The sequence below is a fragment of the Gambusia affinis genome, linkage group LG22 (assembly GCF_019740435.1).
Source record: "Gambusia affinis linkage group LG22, SWU_Gaff_1.0, whole genome shotgun sequence".
Lineage (NCBI taxonomy): Eukaryota > Metazoa > Chordata > Actinopteri > Cyprinodontiformes > Poeciliidae > Gambusia > Gambusia affinis.
The window spans coordinates 17371525-17388293 of record NC_057889.1 but is presented as its reverse complement, the minus strand read 5'-3'; the positions used below and the strand labels follow the sequence as shown (position 1 = coordinate 17388293).

At 41.4% G+C, this 16769-nt stretch overlaps 1 protein-coding gene across 5 annotated transcripts in view; it reads left to right on the top strand.

The window, feature by feature from the left end:
• Positions 1-16769, top strand: part of ccdc85cb (coiled-coil domain containing 85C, b) — a 63365-nt gene that overhangs the window by 26666 nt on the left and 19930 nt on the right. For 3 of the 5 annotated variants that reach the window (XM_044107229.1, XM_044107230.1, XM_044107228.1), the window contains 2 exons: positions 8138-8217; positions 10147-10188. In XM_044107229.1, coding sequence (XP_043963164.1) covers positions 8138-8217; positions 10147-10188 — 122 coding nt within the window. The remainder of the gene's footprint in view (positions 1-8137; positions 8218-10146; positions 10189-16769) is intronic. The other 2 variants (XM_044107232.1, XM_044107231.1) reach the window with 1 other exon arrangement.

Here is a 16769-nt window from a genome sequence, read left to right as displayed (position 1 = left end):
CATCTAGAACATGCGCTGTGCGCCCATGGGAGATTAAGAAATCCCTTAATCACCCGTGGCAACAATTCATCTGTGCAAAGCGCCTGGTTTGACCTAGCATCGCCTTCCAGACACGTTCAAGTTTCAGTTTCCAACCTCACGACCCTCCGCCTCCCTCAGCTCCTTCAGACTAGCTAGCAGCCATTAGCAAACACTTGGTGGAACTGTGCTTCAGCTGAGGTCATTATAGGAGCTGCTTCTCAGTGAAACGCTGGTAGAAACATTGTTAAAGGGTTTACAGAGGAGCCATATTGTGATGACTTCCTGAAAGATGAGTTTCAGAAAGAGCAGGAGTTTTTAAAGAGACAGAGGCCCAATTTCAAGGCATTGAAATTGGGCACGGAAGTAAATAGTAATATTTGATATATGTAGCATTTGTATAATTGGAGGTATCATAGTTACTTGACAGTACTATAAAATGGCCTGGAAAAAGCATGATAATGCCCTTTTTAAGAACCAATTGACCATAAAAGGGAACATATGCTGCAGACTCATTAATAGTGCAGTTGGACATGGATTAGAAATCTGTTAGTCACTTAGAGCAGGCTCAGAATTTCAAGGTGCTATTAGTACCTTTGACATCCAGGATTTAGAAAGTTATTTACGCTTTAAGCTTAGACATAAAATTCTTATATCTGCCCAGTTCTCTTTCTTACAATCATTGCTGCCTTCATCCATAAGCCGATCTGAAGCCGTGGTGCCTCATTTCTTTAGCTTATTTTTCCCCATCTGACGTCTTTTCATTTATTTCTTTAGGGACTTCTTTTCATATCTTACTTCCCAGCATGATATCCAATGTGTTGCAGACTGACGTGGCTCTGTTCAGTTGTTGGTTAGCTGAGACGTTTTGGTACGTTAACTGGTTGCAGTGGAAGCTCTGAGGTTGGCCTTTTCTGGAATCCGCTGCAGTTGGAATAAGTTCTTGCCGAAGGAGAAGAAGAAGAAGGGAGAGCTTGCACTGTTTCAACTCTTTCTTCAACATCTTGAGGTAATTGACCCAACCTGGTCCCGCCTTAAACACACACGCCTGCGCGCGCACGCACACACAGTGTAATCACAGATGGGTTTAAAAATCCCCTTTCTTCCACAACCCTCATGCACATTTTCCCTCCCTCCCACACAAACTCACGCTGTCAGCTTAGACATCCTTTCAAACCCACGCACACACACACACACACGCACACACACCCACACACTCCCCTGACTTCCAAACGCAGCACATAGGCATTCACTCTTAGCGAACGCACACGCCTACACACATTGCCTAGAGAATATCCATGTCTCTGTGCTAAAACACTGAAATACAGCTGTGAATAGGAGATGAAAGCCAGAGCTGAGCCAGGAATAATAAAGGCAGGCTGATTTCAGCATGCTGTGGGCTCCTAAACTGCTCTGGGATCTGGCTAGAAAACATGAGGGGATTCCAACGCATGGTCCTTTTTTTTTTTCAACCGGAGTATTTTACCCAAGCCACTTTGATGTTGCAAAGACCTTGGAGTCCACACCAGCGGGAGACGGTTACTGTGTCGTTCCCTTCGCCGTCGTATTACCGCCTAATTTTAATATTCTCATATGCCGAACCTTTGCAGCAATATCCAATTCCCGCGACATCTCCTGCTAGCATACCTGATGCGTCTTCGTCTGCGCTCCTCAGTCTGTTTTTAATAGGCAGGCGTGTTTCGAACTACAATGAACTTTTTCCCGCCCCAATATCCCGTAATGGGATTTGTGGCTTGCACCCCAAAAGGCGGGATGCGCAAGTTGTGAACAGATGAAGGGGAATGCGGCCAATTTAAAGAGAGTTTCACCAATCCTAGCGGTTTCTATTGTAATCATAATTAAACACTATAAATAACGTTTAGATTTACTCCAACAAAGAAAAAGGTGACGGGGAAAAGGTCACTGGAGATCATACAGCTGGAGAGTTTTGGGTTTCATCTAAAATCCTGCTGAAAGGGTGTTAACCCTGACTTAACAGGAAGTAAAAGATTACAAGCCCGTTGGCCTTTACCCATGTTGGTTTCGCATGATGCAAGAGGGAAGACACTTGAAGTGAAAGGACATAACAACTTAAGTCCATGAAGCATCAGCGTCGTGTATTTCTTTTACATATTCTATACTATTCTCCACGCTGCAGCACAGCTAACCCTTACAGCAAGTTAGACAAGGTGAAAAGCTGAGAGAGTGTTTTAGCCAGTTCATTTTAGATGAGTTCGTCAAGCAAATTGTTGTGGCTTCGTCCTCACTTTCCTCCTGTAATACGTCGATGCTCTGAAGCTGCCGACAGATTTGCATATCCATGTATGAATGTGTGCCTGTTTGTGACTGCAGTGGGTGAATGCGGCTCCGGTGGTCAATATGGCTAGAAAAGTGAGGTATGAATTGTCGGTGTACTATTTTACAGGTGATTTGGATCAAAGATTTTGGGTAGCAAGTTTCTCACAATAATTTGCTGGAGTTTTGGCCCATTCTTCCTAAAAGAACTGGTGTTACTGAGGCAGTATACCGTTCACCTTTTATGGTTTTATAATGGCTGGTTTGTTCTTTGGTTGATTTGCATATTTTGCACCAAGCACCTCTGACAAACAATAGTTTTGGTCATCTTGGCTGACCTAAAAGAGGAAAAGCTGAACTTAACGTCAGACAGTAAGCATAAAAAGGCTATTTTTCTACACACTGTATGTAAATATCTGGTTTCAAATGTATAAGGTAATATAAGGAGATTATGATGAGACAGTAATTCTGGTATCGTTACAGGGAGGTATCGTAAAATAAAGCTTTATTGGGTCACCCCTAACAGTCTAATCATGTTGTTTCAACAAAGGAAGAAATAGTTTTTTAAAACGTTTTTGTCTTGCGGCTAAGCCGAGTTCAAGTTAAGTTTACGCTGCAAAACTTTAACACTCCCACGCTGTTTGATTTGAATAGACACTATTATTCATATTCTGGGTGTGGAGTTGGCCCCAATGTTAAGAGGAACTGCAGTTATCTGACTTGAAAAATGGCCAAGAGTAAGTGGGATGCATCGCAGAAGAAACAAGATTAGCTGATTAGCTGTTATAGACAGATGGGGATGGGGGATTCTGAAGCCTATGAGCAAAACAAAGCAGGGTCAGCAGAGGTCAGGGCCTTTATAAAGGAACGGGGCTCGGATTTCTTTCGGCTGAACTGTCCTTGTTGTTTGGTTTTACTCGCCGAAATGACTGTCTGGAAATAATCAAACAAAACTGTTGCGATGGTTGGAGCCGGAATAATACAAGGATGTAGTAAAAATGGAAATATATCAAGGGGAAATGAGGAGTGGGGCAGAGTCAAGGAGGGAGTGGCCAGTGGAAGTGGGTCACAGTGGCAGTGACGCGATCCAGAGTGACATGCTGAAAGGTGCGTGTACTTGCGCCACTCTGTGCCTCACCTTGTCCAGTACTCACACACGCACACACACACGTCTCAAAGTCTGCAGACTGTTGACTACTAATCTGAGCATATTCTGCATCTTTTTCTAATCCTTTAGGCAGCACATACGGTAATACTATGTTGAGCTTAAACCAGACTAGAAGTAACATCACCCTCAGTGTTGGGTTGCACAAACCAGCGCAAGTAGGATAAGATACACATTTTATCTCAACAGTGCAGCTGTGGTATGATCAGAAGCCGTTCCTGTGGAGTTGTTGAGAGGGAAAAGGTGCGATGCTTGAGGGAGCAAGGAGTGACGATGGGGCTAGAGGGAACAGTTTAATTTCCTCCCTCTCCCTTCTTCCTTCAGGATGACTCTGGAGCCCTGGTGTTAAAGACTGGCAAAATGTTGCATTCCCCCTGCAGCTGCGTGTGTGTTTTCAGAAGAGTTGGACTCTCCTGCACGCTCATATTTAAATGGCACAACTATCACTCCAACTATAAAGATGGAGTGTTTTCCTCTGGACTTCATATACTGATGCTGAGGGGAGTTTTTCAGGTGCAGAGCTTAGTCATGGACCAATTAATGGTATCAAGCTAGCCTAAATATTTTTAAAATGTAGCTTCAAATGAGATGCTAGCAAAAGTGCTGGAGAAACAGGAGTTTTTTTTCCCCCACTTACTTTCAACATAAAGAATTCAGCCCTGGTTCTCCCCCCTACTGTTACTGTAGCTAGCTAGCAGTGCACTAGTTAGCTTCATTTAGCTAACTAGCTAGCGGCGCTAGCTAGCAAGCTACGTGTGACAGACAGATCTAATGTCACTCGTAGCTTGCTGTATGTTACTTAACCAGTTGATAGAGGCCTGATGTACATGGGTTTCTCTATAAAAAAAAACATATTTGGAATATTCTACAAGACATACTGTTAATTAAAACTGTTAAATTAATTTTTTTTATAACTATTTACTCGTCTTTCATGTCAAAATAGTCATGAAAGAAATTCAATTGCTAACATTATTATAACTGCAAAGGTCTGTATTTTATATTAGTTTATGTATTGTGGTTATTGAATATTTTCTGTGAATACCATATGATAATAAAAATAATGTATTTTTACTCAGTGTTATCATACCGTGACATTCCCAAGCCTAGCTTAAGCCTACGGGGTAGAGAAGCACGGCTGATGCCGCTAATTTTCAAAAGGCACTTTCTCACATTTCACCACTAGTTGTTCCTATGAATCAAGAGTACATTCACCTTCTTTTGATTGATTCCATAATTTAAAGAATAAGTGGTATTTAACCACTCTATGTAGTGTGTTTATCCCCCCTACCCCCTCCGTCTTTCGGAGTCCTCCCCTGTTGTTGTGTGAGCATGCTGGTGATGACTGAAGACCGAGGAGCCTCCGTCCTAATCGGCTTGAGATCTGGCTGCAGGTCAGGCCAGTAGATGACTGCAGATTAGAGGGTCACAAGGCAGTTAGAGAGGATTACCAGCTCTGGGCAGTCTAACCTCCTGCTGTAGGTATCCAAGTTGTTGGTTGCCAAGTTGCACAGACTCTCTGTGAAAAGCCAAAGGTTTTCTGCTTTGACTCGCACAAGGATTCACTACCCTTGAACTTTTGTTCATGTATTTGTCACATCGCAGCCACAGAGTTTTATGTGTTTTTTGGGTGGGTTTTAGGTGATGTATCAAACAAAGAATAGTGGATAGTAACACATGACACATTCATTAAAAAAATTTTAATTACCCACTGAAACTGGTGGCTTTCATTTTTATTCAACCCCCTGGATAACTATTAAACAGGGACTCCAAAAATCTGCCTCATACACGGTGGTGGCAGTATAATGCTTTTCTTGAAAATGGACGAGGAAGATGGATAGGGCTACGTACTGAAAGAAACCCACGTTAGAGGCTTTGGAGATGCAACAACTTCAGGACTAAAATGCTATGGGTTAAAATGGCCTAGTCAAAGTGTGGACCAAATGTGTTTGAGAACCAGAGGCTTTGAGAACCAGAGGCTTTGAAGATGGACGTTCTCAATCCAGTCTGACTGAATTGAGAATTGTCAACGGTTTTATTTACCTATTGGTAGTAGACGTGTAGAATTATCAAGAATTTCAATCACTATAAAATAAACCTCAAAAGACTTTTAACCACAGCAAAAGGTTTCTGTACTTAAGTCTTTACCCAACAAATTAAAACTTAAAAGGCACACGTTTCACTTTTTTACTGGTAAAACAGTTTGGTAAAACAACGTTTCATTTTCCTTTCACTTGATAGCCGATGAGATAAAATCCCAGCAAAAATCCATGAAGGTTTCAGGATGTAACGAGACAAAATGTGGAAAAGTTCTGGGGTGTGAGTACTTTCGCAAGATGCAGGAGACAAGACTATTTTTCTTCATGCCTAGTTCATTTTGTTGTAAGATTTTGAGACAACCATATTGTATGTCTTTCACATTCGGGTTGCATCGATTGCAGTTTTCTGGCCGATTGTTGCTTACTGATCTTCGGAAACCCTCACCTGCTGAACGATTTTGGCCGATCCAGTAGCGATTGCTTTTTAGACCTTTGCCAAGGTCGATAAGATCGGCTTCACATGTAAGTATCCGATCACCCATCTCTCAAAATTAAGGAAATCGGTGACATTAAGTCGGCTGGCCGATAAATCGGTGCACGTCTACTCCCAAGAGGAAAATAAAGTTCTGACTCATGCTTGGTATATAATGTCTATCTCACCTCAATGATGGATAACATTTGTCATCAGTGACCTTTCACCCCAGCTTTGTTGCATCAGTGTGCCCTCTCTGTGCCACTACAGGCCCGCTTCATAAACAGTGTAAAATCAAGCTTTGTGTGGGCTTGTGTGTATAGGGGTGTGTACGCGTTTCCAAAGTGTGCCCCTCTTCGTAACTCAGCTTTTATCTCAATAAATTAAACAAGCCTTTCAGACGGCGGGCTCTGAGCCACCTGCCGAGTCAGACCACCTCTCCCTCACACGGCTCGTATCCTTCAGCTTGAACTCAGTAAACCTGATCCAGGTTAGCACACAGTGCTGCTGCGTAAGGAGGACCCCGGTTGTGCGATAATTCTGTCTTTTTTTATACTTAACAAGCAGTACAAAAGACATGTGAGCCACTCAAAGGCTCTGGTTTAGCAGAAAAAGAAAAAAAAAAGAGTAAATGTTTGTTCATGTCGGCCTGCGTTAAGTTTATTTGGCTCATAGACTGTGCAACAAATGGCTAACAGCTGCAAAAAGACATTAAAGCTTTTTCAGCTTGAATAGTCTTTGTTTTTTTTTAAGAGTTGAAAGACAGAATGAGATCGAAAACAGAAAAAAATGTTTCATGCAGTTTTATGCAGTTTTGTTTGAGAAAACTTGACCTTTCTTTTTCATTCTTGTTCGTTTTTGCTCAAGACTCAACAGCTGATCAAATAGCAGAGCAATGAGTAAGAAGTAGGGCTGCACCAATATGAAAATCCAGTAGTATTGCTATTATCACCAATAAGCAATGTTCACAAATATTAATTCCCCACCCTTTCGACACCATGAAACCATAACTGCCCCACCGATTATGCTTCTCTGCTTCAGTTAAACACCGTGTGCAGCGTCATTATCCTGTCACCAATCAAATGCCACAGGCCAGTCCACTTCCCTCCCTCTCTCCCCCGAAAACGCGTAACTAATGGCAACCAGATAGAAATAATCATGGGTTACAAATATTGACTGATCAGGGGTTCCTGAAACTTTTGAAAGTTGCGTGGGTATAACACTAGGACTGTAAGGAAGTGGTCGCAGGAAGCGGAAAAGGCTGTTTTGAGGGTACCGATTGGATTGCTCTTTGCCAGCCATATGGAGAGGAGATCGGTGCCGTGAAAATTTTACTTTCCTTTGTGTTTATTGAACTGTTTTTGAACTGAATAGCACTTTACACCAATCTAATGGTTCAATAACCTAAACAACAGATTTAACACAATAAATATCTTTGTTGTTGAGCTCATTTGTCTATTTATTCAACAATGCTTATTTTGTCATTGCATGATTAATTGTGACTCATTGCAGACCGTGCAATTAACTCGATTTAAAATGTGTAGTCAAGTCCCGCCACTAGCAATAACACATTATAATTGACTCCTCATGAAAGCTCTTTATGTAGAATTAGTATGGCATTAGGTGTTTCTCTAGATTCTTATGTATTTTAAATCCAAATTAAAGATGCAGCAAATGATCATTTATTGTTTCTGCACCATAGAACATAATTTAATCACTAAATAAATATAAGAGCTGGAACAAATGGTTCATAGGATCCAGTCACCTTAGTTTTGAGTCAGTGTTGATACTGTATATAATATTTCAAAAACAGAAAAAGTTAAGTTGCCTCTTTTTAAGCCGGCTGAATGGAGGTATATAGTAACGGGTGGACTGGGGGAAAAGTCAAAGTCTGTTGAATTCAAGTTGAGCTATTTTGAAACTAAAAGGTCAGCTCTCTGGTTTTTTTTTTGTTTGTTTTTGGAGAGCACTTTTGCAGAAAGACTTTTTGTGTTGTTTTCTTCTTTTTTTTAAAAAAGTCTTATTTGCGCAACAAACTTTTTCTGCCCCACTGGCAGCAAAAAGGGGCAAAAAAAATTTATTTACTTTTTTCTTATTTTCCACTCCAGGTCTTTGAAATGCTAATTGCTTTCTCCTCCGTCTCGTTTTCAGATTCCTCCTCCAACTACATCAGGCAGCTGGAGACGAAAGTCCGGATACTGGAGGACGACAACAATAAGCTCCTCTCTCAGGTGAGACGCCGACACGCAACGTCTCCCCTACGAACCCCGTCAGGACTTCACCAAATCTCAGCCGAAAACGTGCCATCGGCTGCAGCTGCGGTGACATAACGCGCTCGCCTGATGCCTCTGCAAATACGTTCCCTCACAACAGGCCAAGGCTTGTTAGCTACAGAATATGTGTCCCCATGTTTAATTCATAGAGAGCCTGTAATCTGCAGTTGCGAGTAGTGATCTTAGCCCCAGTTGTTATAGAAGCGGAAGAAAAATGAGAGGAAAAAGTGAAAAAAAAGAAGAAGAAGAGGGGAAAGCTTTAAGTGACAGTGACTGAGTAAAACTATCTGTCCCATCTTTTTCCCCCAAAGTTGACCTCGCAGGGACTTTCCCTCCCCCCCCCAAAAAAAAAAAATTCAGAGGATTAAATGTGTGGAGCATGAAAGAGTGTGGAGGTGGACGGGGTTGGGGGGGGTAGAGCAGTGTGGTTCACCAGGAGGTCACATGTCAGTCTCCAGAGGAGTGTGTTTATCCACACTGCACTAAAAACCCAGGCACTAATTAGCCCTATAGGACGGGGGATGAAAGTTTGCAACATTCAAAGGACAATCATTAATAATTGGGATAGATGTCATTAAAAGAGAGAGACGAGCATTATCATTTCATCATAAGGTTTTATGATGTGCAGCAGCTCGTTTGAATGCCAGCCAGACTGCAGACAGTCAGGCTGAGGTTGAATTTTCCATCCTGAAAACCCTTTCACTCCTTTTTTTTTTATCTTTTTGATTTTTTTTTTTTTACACCAACCCTTCTTTCAGTAGTGACGACCCAGCAGATTCCTGTGTAGGCTGGAGTCACCGTTGCCAAATGAGCCCCGTCATTAGTTCCTAAATGTTACAATTAGGTGTTCAGGAAGAAGGAATAATGGGAGGCTCCTCTTTTTTAGCTGACATTCGGCGAGTAACTCACTCAGAGCTGTGGAACTTTTCCACGCAAAACCCAAAAGCGTCTTAGCGAGATTTCAGGAGATTAGCCAACACAGAAGGGTAAATAGTTGCCAAGTGAGACACAATTGGAAGCTTTAAAAAGAGAAAGACATTTCCTGCAGTTATAGCCACATGCTAGCATGACTCGACCAGCTTTGCGGAGCTACAAAGTGACATTTCTGTCTTTTCTTCCTCGCAAAACATCTCAAAATCAATGAGCATGGAGGGAGAGTGTCTGTGAACAGCAATTTTGAAGCCTTACAACTGATTTTCAATTACCTTTGGGTTTTGACTTTGAGGGGAGTCAAAACCCAAGGGGAGGGACGGCTAAGGGGAGTCATTCTCTGACTCCCCTTAGCCGTCCAAAGGCCACTTTTTAACACAGGTATGTTTTGCGCTAAAACTGTTTGGCTATATTCTTAGTACTATTGTCTGCTGAAGGGTGAACCTCCAGTCCAATCTCTAGTGCCTTTCTAGCTTCCAATAGATAATTCCAGTCTTAGTTGGAAGAAAAAAAATGGCCCCACAGCATGATGCTGTCCCCGCCATGCATGATATATGAAATTGAAATTGCTATATGACCTTGGAGGATCACTGATTTCAGATGAAAAATGCAAAAACTCACAGAACGTTGTTGGGATATTATAAATGAAGCATAGCAGCCATAATCAGTAACTCCATCACAATTTCCAACAATTATATGGCAGTTTTTTGTTTGCCTAATGCCATGGAGCCCTGGTTATTGAATAATGTCCTTTGTCCTTGGTGAGAAAAAAAACTTCCAAATCATTTTTCACAATTGCCCTCTGCTGTTGGTTTATCACGTGAAACCCTCATGGAATACAGTAAAGTCTGTAGTTGGAGCATGACAAAATGTGGAAAGGTACAAGGTGTTTGCATTACACAACCAGAAACTAATGACGCAATAAATCTTTTCACGTTGTGTTTTCTCTCTCTCTAGGCCCATAACCGCTATAGCTTATCACAGATACAGATGAAAAAGGTAACCTTCTGAAATCTTCCTGAATGTTGGCTCTGCCACCCACCAACTCTTGGGGCTTCTCTCCTTTAACTCCTGCAAATGTTTTGGTGATGGGACTTTTCGTAGCTTTTAGCCTGAAACTTTCTACTTTCTAACGGATGGACACAAAGCAACAGATGTCAGTACTTTATTCATTCTTCCCCGAGTCAGCCACAGCCTCACAAATTGTCTTTTAGGGTTTTTTGGGCTTTTTTGGCTTCTTATTGATAAAGAAACGTCTATAAAATCTCTTCCATCCGCTAGATAAGGTTTGCAGAGGTCATCTATGCCTGATCTTATCATTATAGCCGACACCTAATGATTCACTCAACAGAACAACAAAACCCCATCCTTGACAAAGATACAGTGTTTGTGTGATTCATCAATTACTCACAGCACTTCGTCTGTCATCGCACAGTCGACCTGTGCAACAGCGGGTAAAACCGGTTTCATGTAATAATGTGGTGTAGAAAATCCATTTGACTCATTTTGTAAATTGCAATGTTCCTACTGTTTTTTCTGGGCTGGAATGGAGGGACGTAGAGTGGAGCAGACCCCGTCGAAGAGCCTCCCTGAAATCTGCAAACAAAGCAGGACGTTGGCCAAAGAAAATGTTATTTTCCTGTTCTGTGTGTCTCGGTGCTTACATTTCTTGGAATAAAGAAAAGCAACCACACCTTAGCAGATTACTGTAAGGAGTTGGCGTCGCATGTAGTTCTTCTGCGGCGCTGCCCGTGATTTTAGCGTTCTTCTTTTTGCGTGTGGTTGCCACTGGATCTCTGTCTTGGCACCGTCATTCTCTGACTCCCCTTAGCCGTCCAAAATTGTTCCTCTGCAGTGGAAATGTAGACCTCTGTCTGCTGGAGAACCGTGTCGCGTCCAAAAAGGGCACAGCACACGGAGGGCACGGATGCAAGAATGAGGGTTCAAAAATAAGACAAAACTAACTTACAAATAACTTTTCAGAAAGATATATACAATTTTTGTAAAGTCAATAATTCCTTAATATTGATGGAAAAAGTGTGAATTTCACTGGCAGACATTTAAAGTTAGTGAAATTAACTTTTTCCATCATTATTAAGGAAACAAGCTCATATATCTTTCTTGAAAGTTACTTATAGGTTAGTTTTCTCTTATGAAAAGAGAAATATTTCTCGTGCAAATATTTGCACAAGAAACTGAACCGAGATTACTTAATAAGATTTAGTTGTTTTTGCAGTGTAGCAGAAGAAAAAAATAAATCAACATCAATCTCTGTCGCCCAGGAACAGTATGTACAATTTGGAGGTGTGTGCGCTAATTCCACAGCTGGGAGTCCATTTGCATTGAAGCCGTGGTGCCAACAAATAAAGCCACTTGAATCCCTTCACTGTTTCTGATTCACTCCAAAAGACTTCTTTTCTACAGCCTACAGAGACTTTTCAACATCACTGCGTGGTCTTAGTCCACTTGTGATTCGTAATTTTTGCACATCTTCTTGTTTTTAAGGATATTCTCCTTTTATGCATTTGGTCCACGGTAAAAGTAGAGTTTTATGGCATTATGAGTAGAGACGCATTTAAAAATATGACATGGAAATCAGTGGCAGATCCTTTCTAAACCTTGAATAAACCACTTCCTGTATAAATGCAGCATGTTTTTTATATTGAGTAAACTAGCTGGTATATTCTAGGTTGCGAACATCGACTTCCCTTGTCAAACATACCAACCTGAGATTGTTGTTTTCTAACAAACAGAAGTGTTGCTTCTGTGTCCAGTCCTCTCTATGTGCCTCTTGCATGTTGCACTTTTGACTCATATCGGTGGCCCTGCTGAACATATGTGGCTTTTCACGGCTAGAAAAACCTTCGTCTGTCTCTGGATCTGCTCTGCTCGGTACTGCGGACCCCAGGCGAACGAACGCTACATCGTGCTTTGGTGCGTAAACCACACTGGCTTGTTCTTGCTCGTCGAGACGTCTGGTGGGCTGAATTATTGAGCGTACCGGGGGCAACGCAGGTGGATCTGTGTATGCATTATGCATGGTTGACAACTGGTGGGAGTGCGAGTGTAACTGAATAACAGAAAAATGTCAGTTCGAAGATAAGAGACTCGTGCGATTAAAAAGAGGGAGACTTCTTTGAAAAGAGGAGTGACTATCTGGATCTTTTGTCATCTTGATGAGCAGCTGGAAATGCTGGGTTGGATGTGTTGACATACTGAACAATGGAACGGGCCCATTAAAACTTGAGTGCAGCTAAAACGGAAAACAATAGCCTCTTATTTCAAGAATGTTGACCATCCAGACAGGAGTTACAGAGAGATGTCACAGGGATTGTTGAGGAAGGAACCAAAACAGAGCAGGTGTAGGAAAATGGAAAACGTAGAAAAAATTGCTTTTTGGCTTTTCTCACAGAGAACTGGAGCGCAGGACACTCAGTCTCTCTCTTCATCCTCACTGTTTATGATTGGTGGAAAAAAGGTGGTAGCTCTTCTAACGTCTGCGAGGGTCTTTAAAACACTTGTGATATGTGGAACCTTTCTTTGTCAGGATTGATGTGTTAACTAAGATATAAAGCTAAAAGAAAACACGTCTAAGATTTCAAAAAAGACTCGGACAGCACCTATTTAGTGGTTTTCTTTGACTGTTATTCTGTTTAGATGAAATAGCACCACTTTTTGAAATTTTAGGGTTAGTTCCCATATCTGCAAAACTCACCTCAGCTGATTACTGATTTTCTTACAGATACAAGCACGTTTGTTCCCATAAGTAGCGCATCCCCGTGCTTTTTGGTTTCGCCACACTTAGCACCTGCTTCATTTGAGTCGAGCTTCTCATCAGTTACAAACGACTGAAAAAAAATCTAACCTTTCCCATCGCTGTCCTTTCCGTGTCACTCCTGCCCTTCGTAACTCAAAGGGGGAATCGATTGCTGACATTTCTCCGCTTCAACCTGTCACCTCCAGGAGCACGGTGATGGATGGATGGATGGAGTGAAGAAAGACCCTGAGTTTTATTTATCCTCCGCTGTCGAATATCTTTATTGACCTAAATATGCAAGGTCAGAGCGTGCTTGGAAGTAAAGCCAGATCTACCTGCTGGGACGGTTTAAAAGATTCCCGTGGAACACCGCAATTAGATTTAAATGAAGTGTTTGATGTTATGTAACACGTGTCTTTTCTTCATCTGACATTTTGAGGCTCTTGACGGAGCCCAGAGTAAAACATTGTGGGCTTGAATACAAAAAGGGTAGATCAAGCAGTGCCAAGGGAAAGATAAGGAAAGGTTAGAGAAATGCCACGGAGCAGAGAAGAGGTATGGAATCCCGATTACGGGTTTACGCACGGAAACCTTAAGTGAGTGCTTGAGTGTTTTGTTTGAACAGTGAGTAAAATGTTTGGGGTTTTTTTTAAAAAAGAAAAGAAAAATTAAAGCTGCAAGCAGCCTCGTGCGGCCCTCGCAGCAAGCGCTGCTCCGGCTCGCCGGCCACCGCGGAGTTACAGCAGCCGCGGAAGCTCTCGCACCGTTTCCAGAGCCGGGCGCCGCCGCAGCGGGAGCCGTCGCGAACCTTTCCCGCCCGATCGCCCGCCACACGACACACGCGAATGCGTTCGGCAGCGCTTCCCGACGACTCACAAAAAATCTGGCGCAGATCGGTCCATTTACGGCGGAGATATAGCGGATGGATTGACCTAGGGGGCGCAGTGGAGTCAAATTACATTTCAAAACATTTGAGCTCTTTAAAGGTTACCACAGGTCTTACATTTCAAGTTTGGTTCCAATCGGATCATCCATGTGTGATTTAAAGACAATCGTATGAATATGGCGAGGGTCTGACATTCGCCATCTGGCCACGCCCACACTGTTCAGCCAGCATTGACAGATGTCATCACCTTATCATTTTAAGTGGGTTTGCACTGGATTAAATCCATATAAAAAACAGAGAAAAGTTAGACATACTGCAGGAAAAAATGGTGACTTTCTGTGGGTAGTGGGTGGGGCTAATGAACTAATCATTCTATCCAGGTGGTGCAGCAGCGGCACATCTAAAGTCACCAGGTTACTCAGAACCCATCCAAACACAGAACAGATGCTTAGAACAGATAATGTGCCAAACTTTCTCCAGCTGAACAGAAACAAAACTGAAGTTATTATCTTTGGACCTAAAGAGGAACAATCTAGAGTCAGTGCAAAGCTTCAGTTATTACAACTAAAAATCAGCAATCAGGCCCGAATCCTGGGAGTAGTGATGGACACTGACCTGAACCTTCATAGCCACATAAAGACAGTCACAAAGATGGCCTACTATAACCTGAAGAACATTTCCAGGATTAAAGGACTAATGTCTCAGCCAGATCTAGAGAAACTCATCCATGCGTTTATCTTCAGCCACATTGATTATTACAACTGCGTCTTCACAGGTCTGTCCAACCAATCAAACAGCTGCAGCTGATCCATAATGCTGCTGCTCGTGTTCTCACTAAAACCAGGAAGATAGAGCACATAACACCAGTTTTAAAGTCCCTCCACTGGCTCCTGTAGCTCAAACAATAGACTTTAAAATACTGTTGTTAGTTTATAAATCACTGAATGGTTTAGCACCACAATACATTAAAGATTTGCTGCTGTTGTATCAACCTTCCAGACCTCTCAGGTCTTCTGGTTCTGGTCTGCTCTGCATCCCCAGAACCAAATGAGGAGAAGCAGCATTTAGCATCTATGCACCACAAATCTGGAACAAACTTCAAGAAAATTGTAAAAGAGCTGAAACACTGACTTCCTTTAAATCTAAATTAAAACCCACTTGTTTAGAGTTGTATTTGAAATGTAATAAATTGCAAATGTATTGACAAAACCTGACTTGATGTTTTGTTTTGATTGTTGATTCTATGTTGCATTGTGTTTTTGTCTTTGATTTGGTGTAAAGCACTTTTAAATGCCTTGCTGCTGAAATGTGCTTTCTTTAACTAGGAAGAAAGTAAACAGATCTCAAAGCAAAAATTAATCCCTTAAAGCTCACATAAATGCTGAAGAGCCATGGCATTAAAATTAAAATTAATTTAAACTCTAATTTAAACTCTAAGAATGAGTTTAAAGTTCATTCAAATCATTGATTTTTATTTGATTTGATCAAAATCAAAACAAATTTTGTTTTGATTTCAAACAAAATCCGATTTGAAAAAATAAATAAAAAATTCACTGTGAAAATGTCAAATATTTACAAAAATATTTTTTATAATTTAGAATTACAATATATACTGTAAATTTCTTAAACTGATGTAAAAATATTGCAAACAACAGTTTTACAACATTATTAGCATGAAAATTAAGGCAATTCTTCATTCGTTTCTATGCAATTTTTGAAAAAAACATCATAAGTCAAAACAAGGGAGCTGCGTTAGCTTGACTGTCAACCGTCATATTCAACCCTTCGAGGGTTGAATATGACGTGCGTGCGCCTCCATGCGCACGCACGCATGGAGGCGTGCGTGCGTGCGTGCGTGCGTGTGTGCTAAAGATCGAGCCAGAACCGCACACAGTAAAAATCTCTGCTGGGATCCAAACCGCTCTTAGAACTACCGGAGGTTCAAATTCTGCTTATTCATTTTTAGCTTACAGAAAAAGCACCAAATAAAACAAAACCGAACTGAGAAATAAGATTTAAGCTTTGGCGTGCGCTACGTACAAGATGTTTTCGCTGGGATGCAAACCGCTCTTAGAAGTACCGGAGGTTCAAATAAAAAAAGCGAACTGAGAAATAAGATTTAAGCTTTGGCGTGCGCTACGTACAAGATGTTTTGACAGAGAATCTTTTTTTTTTTCTCCACAATTTTGTTAATTATAAAGATGATTCAATAATAAAAATATCAGAAATTCTTCTTTTCTTACTTCAGGGAAAATTAATAAGCAGAGTGCAGCTGCAGGCGCTGCTCTCTCCGATAAAATTCTGCATGCTTCTGTGCACGTAGATAGCTTAGCTGCGTTAGCTTGACTGTGAACCGTCATATTCATATTCTGTTCTCTAGTGCTAATAAGTGATATAAACGCAAATATAGGAGATGGAAATGTATACTTACATAATAAAAACGCACATGCAGACGGGATTAAGGAAGGCTTGATCGTTAATGTTATCCGTGGAGGCTATTTTTATCCCAACGAGCCAGCAGAAGTATCGAAAACAACGTAACTGTGGAACTACAAAATACACAGATGCATCTTTGGGAATTGCAGTGGTAAAAATGTACACATAGTCATGTATGGCGTGATAGTGACACCAAGTGGTTAATATCGCCATTACAGCACCTCTCTCATACTGTGTAATTCTCGCCTTATTCATGTGTGGAGTAACAGTGACACCAAGAGGACTTAATGGGAATAACATTTTTTTTTTCTAAAAAATCTAAAATTACAGAAAATCCGTTGAATTTAGAATATGGCTCCAAGAGACATTTTTGTTCGTCCTGAAAAGATACACATATGTACCAAGTTTGGTAATTCTAGGTTAAAGCATGACTTGGGGCTGATCATTTAAAATTTTCTAGCCGGCGCCATAAATACATTAGGCCACGCCCACCAAATTTTA